The sequence below is a fragment of the Diuraphis noxia genome, unplaced genomic scaffold, assembly GCF_037042655.1.
Source record: "Diuraphis noxia isolate RWA-SAM2 unplaced genomic scaffold, SU_Dnox_SAM2 contig0001, whole genome shotgun sequence".
In the NCBI taxonomy this organism is placed as follows: domain Eukaryota; kingdom Metazoa; phylum Arthropoda; class Insecta; order Hemiptera; family Aphididae; genus Diuraphis; species Diuraphis noxia.
The window spans coordinates 30,230,083-30,249,109 of record NW_028301711.1 but is presented as its reverse complement, the minus strand read 5'-3'; the positions used below and the strand labels follow the sequence as shown (position 1 = coordinate 30,249,109).

The window sequence follows — 19,027 nt, the reverse complement described above, 5'->3', positions numbered from 1 at the left end:
ATACAATTTCAAAATTACAGCTATTTTTACTGTTCACTATTATTATAATATATTTTTTTATTAATGTTATGGTAGTTAGGTTTATTGAATATAGTCTTTTATATTTTCAGTGGTCTATACTAATTGTTAAAGGATATTTTATGCGTGGAATTGGAATAAATAAATAAATAATAACAATACTAATTACTGTGATAAATAGTCATCATGACAAAGTTCAGTGTTTTTTTTAATGAATAACAAGTAACTTATCGTACATGATTCAATTACCCCTTAAAACTGGTACAAAAATATACTGATAACATTATGCTTAAAATAAAACTATTTTCTTTTGAATTTGTATTCATATAACACCAAATTGTTTTAAATGAAAGTTAAGCTTACAAGAGTAAACCAGTTGACAAATATTTTTTACCATTCATTAATCACCAACTACTAGGTACAATTAATGAATTATAATCCAACAATAAAAAAAATACTTAGTTTATAAACAGTTATATTTAGATATGTGATGCAAAAGGCATAACTTATGATTGAATAATAGTTATAATATATTGATAAATATTACAAAAACCATTGAAATTAATTATCATCTAAATCACTCAATATTTTTTGACAATACTTAAATAGTTTATTATTATAATTATAAAAAAATTGTATTCATAATATATTAAACAATAAAACATGAAATATGATGAGGACTAATAAACATTAGTTAATTCATTAAATTAAAATAATAGTTACAAATAATTCAAATAAATTTAGAGATCTTCAAATCAATGAGCTAGTACATTCATAATAAATAGAATAATAAGATCCAATAAAATAAAAAGTATATTTGGGGGCCCGATGCCGGCTATTTATTATATAACAATAATATATAATAGATAGTATGCATTTACATATTTAAATTGAGTATTTAAGCTACACGAGTGTGGAAGTGTAAATTAAGGTTAGTATTTACTAATTCTGTTGATTTATAATTAAAATAAAATGGCACATACAGAACAAATATATATATAAATATGTTTTATAAATGGAAGAAATTAGGTAACTTAAATTAAACCTTCAAACAAAAAAAAAAAAAAAATAAGGAAATAATAGTTTTTTAAAACAAATTACAGTTTACATTGTGATCATTTTCTCACATGACACTAAATTTCTCAGCCATATTACAATGAAATATTTGGCAACCAACCCATAGTATCTATTTAGTATTTACATACACTAAGCTGTTTAAAAAATTTTCACTCAAAACAAGTTTACACTGTTAGACTTACATTTTATAAGATATATCAAATATATAAATTTATATTTCTTAATACTATAGTAGGTATAATTTAGAAATTTTCACTCTACAATTATGGTTTAAAAATTTAAATAGACTTAATGAAGGCCGATTCAAATTTAATGAAAATAATTTTTTCTTCAATTTGTAAAAAAACATACTCTTAAGAATTTATTAGAAATCCAATGTTATCTAAAAAAATAATCGTACTTTTTATAATTTTTGTAACATAGTTCTATGTAACTAGAAGGTGGTTTTTAGATGTTGTTTAAATCAAAAAAATAATTTCATAGTTTATATGAAGAACTTTAAAGGTTAATAATTGTACCGTCACTGGGTCTAGAAAAAATATTTTTATGGTCAAGTCAACCATTATTATTTACCCCCAGATTTAGAAACTAGGTAAAATTTTAAAATGTCACTTTGATTTTACAGGAAAATAAATTATTAAGTATCAATATAATAACAATAGTATGAATTGATATTATATAAGCATAAAGAAATTAGAAAATTGTAAGAAAAAATTGATACAAGGATAGATTAATATAATTAGCCATCATAAACATACAGTTCAGTCAGTCATTTTTTTTTCAGGTGTCCATAATTTTATTAAGTCATTAGAGCCCCCATAAACACAAAATCGTTTGCTATCGTAAGTAGCACAGTTCATAGGTAGAGGTATATCATTAGAAAAAGGTAAATGTTCACCACTTTCAATATCAAATATTCTCATTCCTCTTTTTGATGGCAAAAATACAATGTCTTCTTTCAAATTTTCAGTAACAGCAAACTGATAATCTTTAAAAATATGATTCTTGTTAAGGTCACACAATGGTACAGATTCATAGTGGTTAGGACGAAGATGACCAGTACTAACTTCCCTGTAATAAATAAATTTCCTGTTAGTTGCTTAGCTGCTCCTAATTAATTTAATCTTTTAATATTTAAAAAGGTATAATTTCAATTATTAGAAAGTTATTTTATTATAGGTTTAGAAATATGTGTTCTTTTTGATTTTGATTTTCAAACTTATAAAAATTTATTTTCTTAAGAAAAAATAAGGTCTCTAGTTTGGTAGCCATAATTTTTTTTCAGAGGGTGCTTCAATACTTTGTTGTTACAGGTATAAAACTATACACTTATTATAACTACCAGTTATAATAAGTTTGTTATTTCAGGGGGCTTGAGCCCTTAACCTACTTTTGCTATGGTACTGAAAGTTATCATATTAAGAACTTCCAGATATTTAATATTTGAAGGGTAATATAACATAATAAATACTGATAATAATTTTGTAAATATCTAGGGATTTGTTTCATTATAAATTGGATAGTGATACAATATAAAAATTCAAATATTATTTTAATAGTTATTGTTTTATTAAATAATAATTATTACCAAGTTTTGATGCCTCCATTGTTATCGACAGATATAACACTATTTCCGTCATTATAAAACCGTAACCCAATAACTGGATAAGTATGGCTAGTTGATACAGAAAAAGAATCTTCATTTTTGAATTTGAAAACAAAGTCTCTTTGAAAACGAATATCCCATAGGTAAATGTTTCCATTGCAATTGCCAGTAACATATTGTAATTCATTTGTTGGATGCCAATGTATAGCTCTTATTGGTTTTTTCTCAATATTTTTCATAGTCATTACAACAATACCATGTAGCATATCAATCATGAATACATGTCCTTCAATTCCTGTCACTAGAAAAATGATATTTTATTTTTCATTTATTTTTAGAGTTAATTATTCTATAACTTAAATTATGTAGTACCTGCAACATATTTGTTAACGCTATACTTTTTTGCAGCCATCACATGGTTCAAAACTTTTGTACGCATCTTCACAGTTTCAATTATTTTACAAGTAGTTGAATCCCAAAAATGGACAGAATCCATAGTACAAACACTAAATACTGTACCATCCCAAAGCCAATGTGCTGAATTAGGTGATCCATTATTATCAATTGGGTCATGTGGTATAGTCATTCGCTTCATTTGATCAAAGATTTTAACATTTGGAGAAACATTATAAATAGCTACACTGTTGTATCTTGATACGGCAAGTAAACTAAAAATAAAAAATAAAAAATTGCTGTACCGTGTATTTTGTTTTTTGATGAACTTGATTCGTTAACGCCAAAACGAGGTCAAAATGGAGATTCTGGAGGTGTAGGAGATAGGTATAGGTTATTCTATAATTATTTTTATTCAATAATGCAAATTTGTTTGCATATTATATAAATTTATAGAGTTGTATCACAATTAGTAACCGAAATGGATGGAATGACATCAGAAAACCAACAAATATTTGTATTGGGTGCTACAAATCAACCAGATCTCATAGATTCTGCACTTTTACGCCCAGGAAGATATTTTATTGAATAATATCTATAATCTTAATATGATGAATGTATTGAATTTATTTATTTATTTTAGACTTGATAAAAGTGTTTATGTTGGTTGATATAATAAAGAATCAAAGCTGCATGTGTTAAAAGCATTGACTAAAAAGTATGTATAATGTTATTCAAACATGTTAAACTATATTAATTTGTATCTTATATTTAAATCTTAACATTGAACAGTCAATATAATAATATGTATTGAACATTTGAACAGTTATAATTAATTGTTTAAATATTTAAAATATAATGCATATACAATACTATATTATATAATTTAATTTCAAATACCTAATTGATAAATATCATTGATTTTCTGTATTTTTAAAAATATAACAACATTTTAACTTTTTTAGATTTCACTTGTATTCAAATTTACATCAGAAGAAATTTAAATTACAATTTTTTAATATAAGCTCATAACATTAAGTTATTGCTTAACATTGTTAAAAGAAAAAAAGTTAAGTTTAATACTACAATTATTATTATATGCCTTCTGCAGTTTATTTTATTATCAAAGTAGGTACAATCCATTTTAAGGTAACACTTTGAATAGTTATTATTTTAATTTAAACAATGTTTTTCTTTTTTTAGTAAAAACATAAAAAAAAAATTAATCTGTAAAACTTTCTAAAAATGTTACCTATAAAATTAAATTTAATAATACCTAACTTGACTTTAACAAATATGTATCACAACGAAAATATACTCTCAATATACATTGATATTATAGTCTGTTCAAAATGAGATTGGTACAGGTACCACCTACTTGCACATGGGTGTAGCTATGTTCCACAGCACGGCATGAGGTGGTTAGCGCACTGCTCACAATAACTGGTCGTCAACATGTACCGATCTCATTTTGACCAAAGAATAGAAGCAATAATAACTTTTTAAATTTCCTATAATTTACAACCTAAGATATTGATCTTACACATAAAGTATACATACCATTTACTTTCTATTGGATCAACTTCCATCGCTAGAATATCATCTTGTACATAATTTTGAGCGCCTGTACGAATTGGATTAATGTAAATTGCAGGCAAAGAAGTTTTATGAAGTGCATAGGCGACATTATTGATCTCATTAATAATTGTACGACGTTTATATTCCATGGAAGATATAGCTCCAATGGAGCGTTTTATATCCAAGTCAATAATACGATTTGGTCTTCTCCTCTGTTAAAAGTATCAAAAATAATAAGAAATATAGTATTCATAGAATTATTATATTTACAAATAATAATAAATTTCAATGCATTGTCAGTACAAAATATAATTTGACCAAAAACTAACAAATTAGCAGCCAAATAATATCAAAATATCTGAAAAACTGTATAATTTAGATTTTAAATGTTGGGAAATAGAAGGGGAAATAGTAAAAGTATCTAAGAAGTGCAATAATAATAAAAAGCCTTTAATAATAATACTTATATACTGGTAAACAAAACATAATAATTTATGATCAATAATCCAAATGAGTAATTTGACATATCAAAGTGTTTACCGTGGCTTTATTTTAGTTGTGCCATTTATCATATAGGCTTAATTCTATTGGTTATTTAATAAAATAAATATCAAAGATTTTACAGATAAAGTATTGAGAATTAGTAGGTGATTTTAAAATTATACATTTCTTTTGGGCATTATTATACGAGTAAAAAAAAATTAGCAGTTTGACAACTGCCATGATTGAAATTGGGAAGAAGTCAAATGTTCTAATTATGGTAGACTTTTAGAAATGTTTCATTTTGTATCGTTTCCCACATATAAATCAGTATATTATGACACCACTGCTATTTAGGTACTACATTAAGTACTGTCATTTTTGTGGCCTGGTTAAAGAAACTACGGAACCCATCTTAGCATTTAGCAGCCCAAAACTGAAATGGTGCCACTGCATTTAGCGGCAATAATTGTTTAGATGGCGACGTACATATTTTACCAAGCTGATTACTAAAACAGTAAAACAACATAATCTTTACCTTGAGACCTTGTCCACCGGACGGTGCTCGTTCCATGTCGACAAAATACGTTCACACGTATTACAAAGTAAAGTCCGAACAAAACAGCAGACGATGTGTGGCGCTTAGTAAGTACCTACAACCGTCGGGGCGTCGATCACTTCGTCAGCCAGTCGACACGAATCATCCACCGAACAATGACGTACTATGGTGAATCAAAAGACCTTTAAAGACCTGTGGAAGATGTAGTGCTCGAGCCGCGACGGCGCGGTGACGGCTGCTATGGCAACCGCGGAATGAGGCGGTCGGGATTCACGGTGAACAGAGAGAGCTCGGCCCGATTTGCTTACACCACCCGTTTTGACCGAGGAAAAAACTAAAAAGGCTATAGTGCAGTCGCGATCCACCGGAGTGCTAGCACAAGAGGAAATCCGCCGCTTATAGCCGGCAGTGTGCCAGATGCCAATGAACACAAATAATTTATGTTTTATAGTGTTTTCCATATGACTGCACCAGTGCGGTTAGTTGCACGTAATGCGTGCAAATGATAACACACATAATCTTGCTCAGTGCAGTCAATTTAAGGAGCATCTGAAACATAATTCAGCAAATGATTATGATGATATCAATTATTTCATTTTTGATAACTAACAATCTATTTTAAATTTTCCATTGTCAGATTGATTTGCTATTTCATCTCGTGAGTCTGTTGAACTTAATTAATTGAAAATTGAAATTAATTCTTGCTCTGTCTACTCTGCTCTCTTACTACGCGTAGAAGTGTGAAGACATTATCATGACCCAAACTGACAGTCACTTTAATTTAAAAGTAGCTAAAGGTGACCACTCGTACTGTTTCATGTTAGAGCCATCAGTCATTGATTTCATTATTCAAGCTGGTAAGTATATGAAATTGTTTTAAAGTCATTAACATTTAAATTTGGTGCTGCTCGAATATACAAAATCATATTATAATATGTAGATTGCATATCTGAGCAGCAATAAAAAAAATGATAAAAGATAATTGCCCAATATTTTAATATTATGAAATACTATCCAAAATGTTCTGATAAAGTGATAATGATAACCACGATCAACAAAACAATAACATATAATTTTAAATTCTGGCGGAAGTACCTACCACGGATTAATATACTGGATACGCAACGAAACTGTGATAAGTGAAGCACTGACCTTCACACGTTGCGGTAAGATTAGTGTATAGAGTATATATATATATATATATATCCATATACTCTATGGATTAGTGTGAATGTGCGATCGTATCACGTTTCACGTATCTAGTATTTACAAACTAATTCCCGCGTATTTTTAATTCGTGAATTCGTGATTGTATCACTAACTATATGAAATATAGTACCTAATATAGTAATATATTATATTATGAAAAAAGTCTATATTGTGTAAGCTCTATTAGCATAATATAATAATAATCATCATGGATTAATATATTAATAATCACAAAGGTTAGAGATCATATTTAAATTGAATCTGTGTTAACAATATAACCTAATTAATCAAAGATAATATTATTCAATAGGCAACTGACCAATATTTTTTTATTTCAATATATATTATTTTCAATCAACATGCCGCTTCGGTTAGATAAATGTTGCATTGAAAATTGTGTAGAAAATTGTGTAGGAAATTCTAAATCTAGGTTTAGTGTTCCAATAGCCTCACATGAAAAATGGGAAAGAGTAATTGGTAAGACTTTAAATAAAAGGTCTAGAATTTGTGGACTTGTGGTGATCACTTTCTTAAAGAAGATATAATTGACACTTGGGTGTCAGGACTAATAAGTACTCGGTAATTGATTAAACATTACAATTTATAAGATTTATTTATCTATGATGACAACTAATTTGAATAAATCTATTAAGTATTAATCTATATATAATCCGTGGTACCTACTCATACGTATTATGATAATATGATCTAAAGTAATATTATAAATTTTTTGAATACAATCGACAAACAATACAAATAAGAACTATATCTCGGAGACAAATGATAGATTGTACGGAACCGGTAACACTTCAATTTCAATTTTTAAAAATGTCAAGTAATTTAATAATTTGAAAAATTATATTATCTATGACGGAATCATCAGTGTAAATCACGGACTAAGATATATCTTACCTAGTCCGTGGTGTAAATATTCGATACCCGACTGATTGATAAGCATGCGCTTTAAATACCGTAATTTTATTTAGATTTTTCCGTGGATGATTGACGTTAGAATCCATAAAGGCGAAGCATGCAGGTGGGAAAAAGGCGCCATTTCCACAGAACAATTTAAGTGCTACCTACTATATAAAATATAAATAATAACTCCTATTTTCTGTGTTTTTGGTGTTTAGGGCTCTAGTTCCCGAGTCTTAGTAATAATTATATTATATATTATAAAGTGTTTCTTGATTTTAGAAAATTAAAACAGAGATAGAATAGAGTCAAGTACGAATAAATAAAAAGAGAAATGCACTAGTCATTTCAAAACTCAATGAAAATCATAAAATATCCTATAGCCCGTACTATATATAATATATATAATATATATATAGTTTTCTCTCAAACCAATGTAAGGTAACACCAGAAACAACGGCAGCAATATTGTAGAATTTATGGACTTAAATGCTAATAAAAAATTAATCCAAAAGAAGTTGCTTATTAATGAAACAGGAAAGGTTATAACTAGAGTTGTGAATTTTTTTTTAGTGATTGTGAAACGTAATTTTGTAAGTACATAATTTTAATTATTTTAATAATATGAATCAATTTATGAAATTTTTATTTGGAATTTTTTTTCAGGTTATGTTTTTGCATATTTATATCATATTTTCCATTTTTAGTTTATTTCTGGTATTTTTAATTAAATTTCGTAAATTTATGTTTGAAAAATATTTTTTTTTCTGTCCAATGCAACAGTTAAGATTCTAGCTAGGTGAATAAGGTACCCGCAAATAATTATATTTAAGTTTGTTTTATTATTTTACCTAATCAAATAAATACATTAAAAAAATATTTGAAAAATGTTTCAGGTGAATATCATAAAACAAAATTCAAATTCAATCAATACTTTTACTAAATAAACACTTTTTTATGCATGTAAAAAGTAATGTATTAATTTATATTATCCTATAACATCAATATAAATATAATAATTAAATTAAAACCATTTTAAGTGAATGTTATACCATTGATTTTATAATTAACAGACTTTGTGCTATAAAAATGTATTTATGTATTTTTAAATGTATTTATAATATGTGTTGAATGTTTAATTATAATTTCATTTATTTACTAATAAGTAATGTGTAATATGCGTGAATCAGCTTAAATAAAAGCTAGATTTGTAATAAAATAAAATTCACAAGTATTTTTTTTCACTTCTCTTATAAGATTCATTCGGTTATAAGACTCCCTTTGTGCTGGTCCATAAATGAGTGTTTTAAGCTGCGTCCGCTGTATATCATCTTCATCAGAATTACTTGACATATTGCAAAAGTTTAATGGTACCTATATCACAGTGGCGTCATTTCAGGTTTTGAAAGGGGGGGGGGCAAAAATTTTGACCGGCCCATAGGCCATAATTTAAAAAAAAACCACTCGCTAACAATTACATTTTTATCTCAGTACAAACAGTCTTCTTACATCTTACACAATTATATACATACTAGTTAGTTATCTGTGATAACTGTGGTTACTTTAGGCATAAATAACACATTTTTTTTGAAAGATAACAATGACTAATTAATACATAGGTATATAAAATATAATATGTCTAGGGATACCCTATATTACCTATTAGTATTTAGTATTGAGTAATTAATATATGCTCAATGCTATTAGCTACTATATGATGACATATTCTAAGGGGAATTTTACCCCAATTTATGTCTTATTTGCACCAAATATGAGTTAATGGTATTAACAAAAAATAAAATAAAACATACAATACTTTATTGTATATTTATTATTAATAAAAGTTTTTTAAAAGTTGCTTAAATGCTAGGCAGTGACAGGTTCTTATTATTCTGTTAAATACCAACTTTGATAGTTTGATAACATAAGGCCCGTGTAATAATTATTTTCAATTCTATTTTTAAACTTGTAACAATGAGTTATCAACAAGCCCGGACCGGCCGAACACAAGGTTAGGTCCCGCCACAGCTATTGATAATAATAAAATACATACGATAATATTATCATCTATACTCTATAGCCGTGGGTCCCGCCTCCCGCATTTTAAATTAATCAGAAATTTGGATTTTTATGTTTAATAATATTATATACTTATTACTTATTACTTATTAGTTATTCCGTTATTCGATAACGACGATAACATTTTAATTTATTATTTCACAATAATATGAATAAGTAAATATTTTATACGAGTAGCGGCCTAAAGGGAAGGCGGGAAACCCGATATCCCACTCGTCCAGTCCACCACTGCACATACAGAATACAGATGTCAGATACCTTATAATTATTTACGTGTTAGTAGGAGCCACGAATCATGGTTAAATTCTATTTAGCAATGACATGAATGTTATGAATCATTTTTGCGGGCTTGTGGCCCAAAACTAGCACCATATACCCGGCCTGGGCCGGCCAAGTCGACCGGCCCGATAGTAGCCCGCTAATGACAGGAGGGGTGGGGCAAATGCCCCCCTTGCCCCCTCCCCCCCAAATGACGCCACTGCTATCTCATGAAACTTAATTAATAATAGCTTTTTCCTAGAGCAATCCCGACATGAATACTCAGGAGTTCGGAGCTAGAAGAATATTCCCATATATTTTGCAAATATCTGCTGTGAAAACAAAAAGTAAATCCAGTGTTGAAACAGAATATTCATTATATATAATGGAGCTCAATGCCTACACATAAAACTGAATTAAGAGATATGTTGGATGGAAGTCGATTTAACGTAACAACACTACTTGAAGCTAAATTTTCTGCCCATCAGATTTAGGTACTGAATGGTCTGAATGGTGGGGTAAAAAATAAATTCTAGGAGACATGGACTACGGATATTATGACCCATAAATTCATATTCAAACATGGATTTTATGCGTCATACAAGGAGTAAACAAGCACTAACTTACATTCAAGACGATCAAACAGTTGACAGGAGCCATGAAATGGGAAAGAAGGAAAGAAATAGACAGAACGCATAATAGAAGTGGGACAATTAATCAATGAGAGGAATTATGATAAGTATCCATTACAATGACTGTTTCAATGTTTCCATTACAAATCAGGTACTTCAATTAAAACCTTTCTAAGAAGGAATCAATTGAAGTGATAATTATTGATACTACCAACTGTCTTTGATTAGACCAAGTAGAATCCATCCAAAAATGATGTTAAAAGTGTTTCCTAACACTTCCTGTTCGTGACTCAGGTCTTGATTTATTTCAGCAGGTGAATGCAATTGAGGGTTAATGTCTTCCCTTAGACATGTCACCCCCCACCCCACCGCCAGAAAAATAATAAAGAATGAAAAAATCTATTTTTGCTTTAAATTTGGATACTTTTTTCATATTTAATACCATAATTTGGTTGTTGATATCACTGTTTCAGATAGAAAAATCATAAGCCGTGGTTGATACCATAGACTTACTTATTATTATTATTATTATTATTATCAGTGAAGTTAAACAATAAACATTTGTTTTTTTAAGTCTACTATTTTTCTTTCAAAATGTTTTCCTATACAAAATATAGGAAATTTTTAGCGTGGTGTTACTTAAAATATTTATTTTTTTTAACATAATTTATTTTGTGAATTTCCTATTTGTATGCAACAACAGTTTATATGTTGGTTATTATTTACTATGAATCTAAACTAAAATAAAATAACGGTGAGGCCTTGAGACTTGAAAAAAATAATATAATCCATTCAAATCACTTAACCAATAATATTTATTAACTAGCTCGTGTACTTCGTTGCCTGTTAAAAATACCATCTCTATTCGATTCACCATTTTTGGTTAATTCTTCGTTTATAACCGTTTAGTCATCATCAAAACTTCCCGTGGATTTACCCTATCTTAATCTCTATAAAAGATTTTTAATATACAGTCATTTAAAATACAGGACTAAAAGTATATTCAATCATAATATTTTCTCGCATTTTAAGCTTTGTAAAGGAGAAACAATTTATAGATTGGTACCTAATCACAAATTGCTAATTTCTTATTTCTGATTCTTCCATACTAAATTGTATAACCAATAATCTTAATACATGCATATTTTATAGAAATAAAGTTCAAAACAACGTAAAGCATGAGTTAAGGTTTTAAACTCTTCGATGACTTCTTCAATTTAATAGAAAATACTCTAACTATTAAAACTTATTACAACAATGGTTACTTAAAATTCAGATGTATGATAATTTGAATCCACTTGAATTGGTTTTTACGGGGATTAAGTTAAGTCAGGAATCTTGACTTTTGGTTACAAAATGGTAACATACCTTTGAAAATGTCAAATCAATCCTATCATTTTTAAGGATACCGAGTTCTCGGGTGTGACGTTACACCAGCACCTAAAATTAAATTTGGAATTCTGAACTTCCTTGTAAGTTATAAAAAAGTTATCATGGTTATATTTCGTTTAAAAATATTTGCTTAATCTTGTGAAGTTTTATAGTACAACAATTTAGAACTTGGGGGGCTGGAGTGACGAACCTTGATTGGTGAGAAGATTTAACGGAGATAGTTGACGATAATATCAAAGAAATGATATACTAGCAGGGGACTAACGCAATAGTTGCTGAAACAAATATTATAAAAATCGAATACTTAATCGATTTAAATATAACAAGAGAGTACCCTAGTTCACAAAATTTTAATTATGAAAAATATTTAAAAATAGTTAGATGGAAAATGTTGGAAGATTTAATTGTAATAACGAAAAATCGGCCTATTAAAGCAGGAAGAGGAGGAATGGAATCCGATTTGAAGATAGTGAATACAGAACTACCCACAGAAAGGCGTGAGAAAAAGACTAATCCGACTAAATTAAAAATGTATTGACAAGGCTACATCTATTATTACCTTTTGTATGATTACTAAATTTACCGAAATATAGATACAATCATATTTATAAATAATCATAGCTTTTGTCATCTAGAATTGGAAAACATATTTAATTAAATTGTATAGGTATATTGTGTATTTCCAAAAATGTAGATTTACTTATATTTCATTAAACCTTATCCTTGTCCCTTTGTGCTAAATATATATATAATATATATTATTATTCTAGACCACTTTTAGTCATGTCTTCGTGGTAATGTAGCCATATAAATTTAGCGTCACCACCGCAGATTCTTCATATAATGTTTAAAAAATATTGTTTGTATGTAGTGGTAAATGTATATGTATGTAAATTGTGTATATACATTTGGTAGGTATAACTATGGGTGAAACAAAAGATATGAATTATGCAAGTATTTTTATAACTATTCAAATACTTCAAAAATTTCTTTGTAAACAACGTTATCAACTTTTTCTGGATGGGGGGCAAAAATATACAAATTAAATTTGAATGTCACACGTGACAGGGCGACGTATAGTCGACCGTAAGAAAAACATTGAACGCTTAGGTCAATTTAACGGGAAATTGAATACGTTTAAACTTAAAAAGTAAATCCGTAAATCTGAGGGTATAATTGGTATTCTTGGTATCAAAGCAGTTTTTCCATTACCACAGCCTGTTTATATTATGCACTCGAGTAATGAACTTCTCAATTTTTTGATTTGTAGTCTTGTATCGTTGCAAAGTGTAGGTGGGCTCAAATTTCTCATTAAAATAATAGGTGCCCCTATTTTCAAAATCAGTGTATGTGGTGGGACTCCAGAAGGCGTTAAAGAGTTAAGAAATTCAGTTGGGAAATGGACTGCAACCTCTTTTTCTAAAACTGTATCAACTGAATAGTATACATTTGTGATTGAGCGTCAAACCTAGATAGAATCAAATCATTTAATTTGTCGACTGGCCATTTGTTGGTGACAAAATAGCCCTTTCTTGAAACTATTTAAATGATAAAGAAAATATATTTTGAATGTTCGGGTACACGTTTTGAATCAATTTTGTTATAGTGGCTACTGCGAATTACAGAAACTTTTAATATTTATTCGTATTTTATCATTCGTTGGTTGAAATTCTCCTTTGCCTATTAAAAGTAAATCTTTGACAAAACTTATATTATCTTGATCTGTACATAGCACTTTCATATTAGTTTTAAGTTCTAATGTTTTTATATAAGGCCATAAGTAGGATCTATTCAAAGACGCGTTGACTTCATCAGCTGTTGCCCCTCTTGTAACCACTGGCAAGATCTGACGGAAGTCTCCAGAGAACAACACTGTGCAGCCACCCATAGGACTACTATTATGACGCAAGTCTCGCATCGTTTTATCTAAAGCTTCAACTGAAGTTTTTTTGGACATTGAGGCTTCGTCCCAAATAATCAGACTACAGTCCTGCATCAATTTACCAGTACCACTTTGTTTTGAAACGTTACAGACATTCGTAGTATCGTCACTATCATATTTCAAAGGAAGTTTAAATGTAGAATGAGCTTTTCGACCCCCAACTAATAGCCTAGCTGCAATGCCAGATGGCGCTACCGCAAGAGCTATTTGATGTGAAACATCTATAGCCGCACGTAAAACCGATTTCTGGCGTGGCACAACGCTATATGATGGTATATTAGATATACAGTCTATATGCAGTAGTCACTACTACTGAGTAATGTGTTCGGTGTGGCGACGCGTCGCTCAATCGACTTTGCGATTCTCTCCCACTCAATCCAGCGTTAAGCCATCTCTCTCGCTACACTGAGCTCGGATACCTATAGTATATACTCCATAGTGTATACAATGTTGTTTACTATAGTACACATAACCTGTGTTTTACTTGAAAACAAATTATTTTTGATGGCGCGGTAAGGTAGTGAGACCGACTCTTGCGTGGCGACGCCCTTCTCGTGCATCGACGGCTCAATTCGTTGAAGCTCGGTGATTTTCTGTCTACGCGCGCAATACCTAATTAAAGTCTCGCCTGGTAACCCTGATAATATTTACACCTATATTATTATACGTATAAATATATTGTTTTTTTGAATATTAAATCTACTAAAATATGAGTGACGGTGACACTGAAAATATAATGAAAATATTGGAACGAGACAGCGCACCACCTCCAGAGAAAATAATTAAATGCAAAGATAACCAAAATGCACGTCGGAGTGAAATGTCTCCGTCATGTGCTTTTGATGTATATCCCAATGCACAATTTACTTATTCGAGCCAAATGTTATTTTTATTTTATTTTAATATGCGTGTGCGTGTTGAAAAAATACTTTTGTTTAGTAATAAATTCTATATCAATATTTTAAATATATTATAAATATATATAAATATATATATATATGTTTTAGTTCTTCTCGATACAGGGAATAGCATCGAGAAGAACTAAAACAATGTGAAGCAGAAAGAAAGAAAAGTCAACAACAAATGTACTCTTCCAACCTAAAACAAGCTGTTCAGATTTTAATATTACAGAACCATTTATACTCTGAACTGCCAAGTCTCAACAAGCATGCTTTAGATTTAAACGATTCTATTTCTCAGAAGAGTAACTTCTTGTTGTTATCTGAAACATGGCTTCCTGATGATAAATCAGTCGAATTGCCAATTTTAATTGTATTGCTCACTTTAAACGAAAAAATTTTAGAGCCACTGGAATATGAGCTCAAATATTTCTTACGTTTCGACCACTAATATAGATCTTATGGTACAAAATGCTATAGAAATTAACGTAAGTCAAGCACATGTGGGTGACCTGTGTGCTTCTAAAATTGTTATGGACGACGGAAGAGAATTCTCGCGGTCATTGTATACATTTCACCCAATCAAAAAATTGACGATATCATTGCATTTTTAACATCTGCGATTACTTCCATATAGTCATGAAAGATCGATTCTTTTGATAGAGAATTTGGATAAATTACCATTCATTTTAGCAGGAGATTTTAGTGTAAACTTCACTAGAGACAATTCATTACCCTTAATTACATTCCTACAAGAAAAATTTAGTTTACATATTAATAACGATCCAAGAGAAGCATCAACTAGATATGGGACTGCGATAGATGGAGTATTCACAAGGTACCTTGATAACGTTATTTCACCTACTTTTGTTGCATATTACAGTTAGCATCGTCCAATTATTGTATTGATACCAGCAATTGTACCATTAGAATAGAAGCATCAACAGCTACCGTCACAGAAATAACTGACGAAGCAACAAATAATATTGATTAGAGTTGTTGCATTATGTCTTTGTGAATCTTTTAAGTACTTCATATGCAAATAAGAAACAAATTAGTCTTATGACATTAATTAAAAGTTATTTCATAGTATTTATTTTATTCGCCATCTATTTTCAACATTATTACAAAAAGAAAATTTTTGATGTTTCACATCTGCCAGGCGTCCCGCGACGGCTCAGTTTTTTTTCCACCATATCTTACTTTTGCAAGATGTAAATTTATCAAAAAAGTTTTACCCGTGCCCCCAGGAGCATCTAAAAATAATATTTTGCCTTCATTATTGTTAACAGACGACATCACTGAATCATATACAATTATTTGTTCATGGTTTACAATTGATTTTCATTTTGAACGGACAGTAATAGTTGCTGTTGATCATAATTTCTCTCTCTTAAACACTCTGTTACGTATTAAATAATGTTTATATATATATATATATATATATATATATGGTGGGGGATTGTCCTACCATACGCGACGTATGTGTCTCGCACGACATTTAGTTTACGTATGTTGTTTCTACAATAAACACGTCATAATCATTCATACCTACGGAGTATATACTGTAGTTATACTGATTTACGTTTAATTGCTGCATTCATATTAATGCAACGATCCAACAAATTGGCGACGAAGACAATTTTTAAGCTCATCTCGTATTAAATTAAAATATTTATAAAATGGGTGAGGATAGCAAAAATATAACTCAATTCCATAATATAATAGGTTCACCGGGAACATTTGAATCTGGAAACGACATAACGATATTTGAATCAAGACTTAAACAATTTTGTTGCAAACGGAATAAGTAACGAAGTCCAGAAGAGAGCCATACTACTATCTTCAATTAGTGAGGAAGTTCACAAAATATTATTCAGTTTATGCGTTCCAGCCAAACTAGACGTTCAGACTTATGACACACTATTAGGTTGGTTAAACAATTATTACAAGCCAGTGAAATCATACTTCGCATCAAGACACGCATTTTACAATGCAAAGCAGAAACCAGACGAAACTGTAGCTGAATAGGGAGCAAGAGTAAAGAATCTGGCATAAAAATGTAATTTTTCAACGGAATTACAAATTGCAATCCGTGAAATTTTTGCTGTGAACGTATGAACGTATGAACGCGGGACCAATTCAAGATCGATTACTAGATGCTTCAAAAATAAGCATCACGTATTCGCACCTTATGGAAATTTCTGCTGCAAAAAAATCTACAATCAACAATAAAGCCGGATGGATAAAGGAAGAAGCTGACTTCAAATATCAAAAACAAAGTCAGCAAGCAAAATCAGCCAAGCAGTCAATCACGGAAAAATCAAAATGTGGACATGCGGTCGATCAAACCACACACAAAAAGAATGCCAATACAAGGACTACAGTTGTAATATTTGCAATATCAAAGGTCATTTGGCACCTATGTGTAAAAGTAAGAATAATAAACCAAAATATGATAACCACTCACACCATAAATTCCTATCCAAAAATGCAGGTAATAGCTCGAATGAAAATATTCATGATGACGCAATCGCGTACAATTTATCTGACACTTTTTTCAATATGATTGAAAATAACTTTCAAAATAAAGTAAAACCGTTCATTATCAATTTATTAATTGAAAACAAATATATAAAAATTGAACTAGATACGGGGGCTGTACATAGTGTAATGTCAAAACAATTATATGATACAAGTTTTAATAATTTAACTTCATTACCACACGATATTTCACTACGCGATTACGTCGGAAATGACATAAACCCATTAGGAAAAATAATAGTGAATGCTAAATATTTGAAAAAGTCTTTTAAAATGTGTATTTACGAAATAAAAAACAGAGGACCGCCATTAATTGGTAGAAATTATTTAAAAATAATAAACTATTCTCCCATTTATAACACTGTAAATGTAGACGAAAATATAGAGAACATATTAAAATATGTCGAGCATTTGTTCAAAAATGAAATTGGTACCTTTAATAAATACCAAATATCGCTAAACATTAAAAGGGGGGCAATACCCAAGTTTTTCAAGCCAAGGTCAATTCCTTTAGCACTAAAATCTAAGGTAGAGTAGGAAATTGATCGTTTAATAGATAATAATATTTTAACTCCCGTGAATTACAGTGAATGGGCCACTCCAATTGTTCCAATTCTTAAGCCCGACGGTACAGTTAGAATTTGCGAAGATTTCAAAATTACAATCAACCCCGTATTGGAAGGAACTGAGTATCCTTTACCAAAAATAGAACATCTTTTTGCCAATATAAGTGGCTCAAAATATTTTTCTAAAATAGATCTCAATGATGTATATCAACAAATGATAATTAAAGATAGTGATCGCAAATACACTACAATAAATACTCACAAAGGCCTGTTTATTAGTTATACTCGAAATCCGTTCGGAATAAAAAGCTCAGCTGGAGAATTCCAAAAAGCCATGGAAATATCAACCACAGGTTTAGAAGGGATTGGTATATTTCAAGATGACATAATAGTTGCGGGAAAAACGGTAAAAGAACATAATAATAGATTAAAAAAAATACTTAACGTTTTATCCGAAATTAGTTTAAGGGTTAAACAAAACAAATGTAGTTTTCTCAAAAATTCAATTGAATATTTAGGCCATACAATTGATGAACATGGATTGCACACTTTAACTATGCATATAAATGCAATACAATCTGCCCTGGTTCCAGAAAATAAAACTATGTTAAAATCATTTTTAAGTTTAGTAACATATTACATTAAATTTGTTCCAAGAGCAGCGGACATTCTTTAAACCATTATACTCATTACTGAGACAAGAAAAAAATGGCTATGGTCATCAGAATGTGATCAAGCATATAATAACATAAAAAAAATCTTATCCCAAGTTCCGTGTTAGCACATTATGACCAAAAACTTCCCATAAAACTCACGGTTGATTCTTCGTCATATATGTACTAGGTGCAATCACATCGCACACTTATCCTGACCACTCAGA

The 19,027-nt window shown here is 29.8% G+C and overlaps 1 protein-coding gene and 1 long non-coding RNA gene across 3 annotated transcripts; one reads left to right on the top strand and one right to left on the bottom strand.

The window, feature by feature from the left end:
* Positions 1 to 183: 183 nt before the first annotated feature.
* LOC107161657 (DNA excision repair protein ERCC-8-like) lies at positions 184 to 6,465 on the bottom strand. Its single transcript, XM_015508152.2, has 6 exons — positions 6,322 to 6,465; positions 5,691 to 6,260; positions 4,655 to 4,884; positions 3,074 to 3,369; positions 2,684 to 3,002; positions 184 to 2,166 (listed from the first exon to the last, which is right to left on the bottom strand). The coding sequence occupies exons 2-6, from the start codon at positions 5,724 to 5,726 to the stop codon at positions 1,857 to 1,859; spliced, it is 1,191 nt and encodes a 396-aa protein (XP_015363638.1). The 5' UTR covers positions 5,727 to 6,260; positions 6,322 to 6,465; the 3' UTR covers positions 184 to 1,856.
* Positions 6,429 to 9,013, top strand: LOC149060539 (uncharacterized). Of its 2 annotated transcripts, XR_016191565.1 has the most exons (3): positions 6,466 to 6,568; positions 8,409 to 8,428; positions 8,502 to 8,725. It is a non-coding gene; the product is annotated as an uncharacterized LOC149060539 (long non-coding RNA). The 2 variants fall into 2 exon arrangements; XR_016191566.1 differs by lacking the exons at positions 8,409 to 8,428; positions 8,502 to 8,725 and adding an exon at positions 8,732 to 9,013 and having other exon boundaries at positions 6,429 to 6,568.
* Positions 9,014 to 19,027: the final 10,014 nt, after the last annotated feature.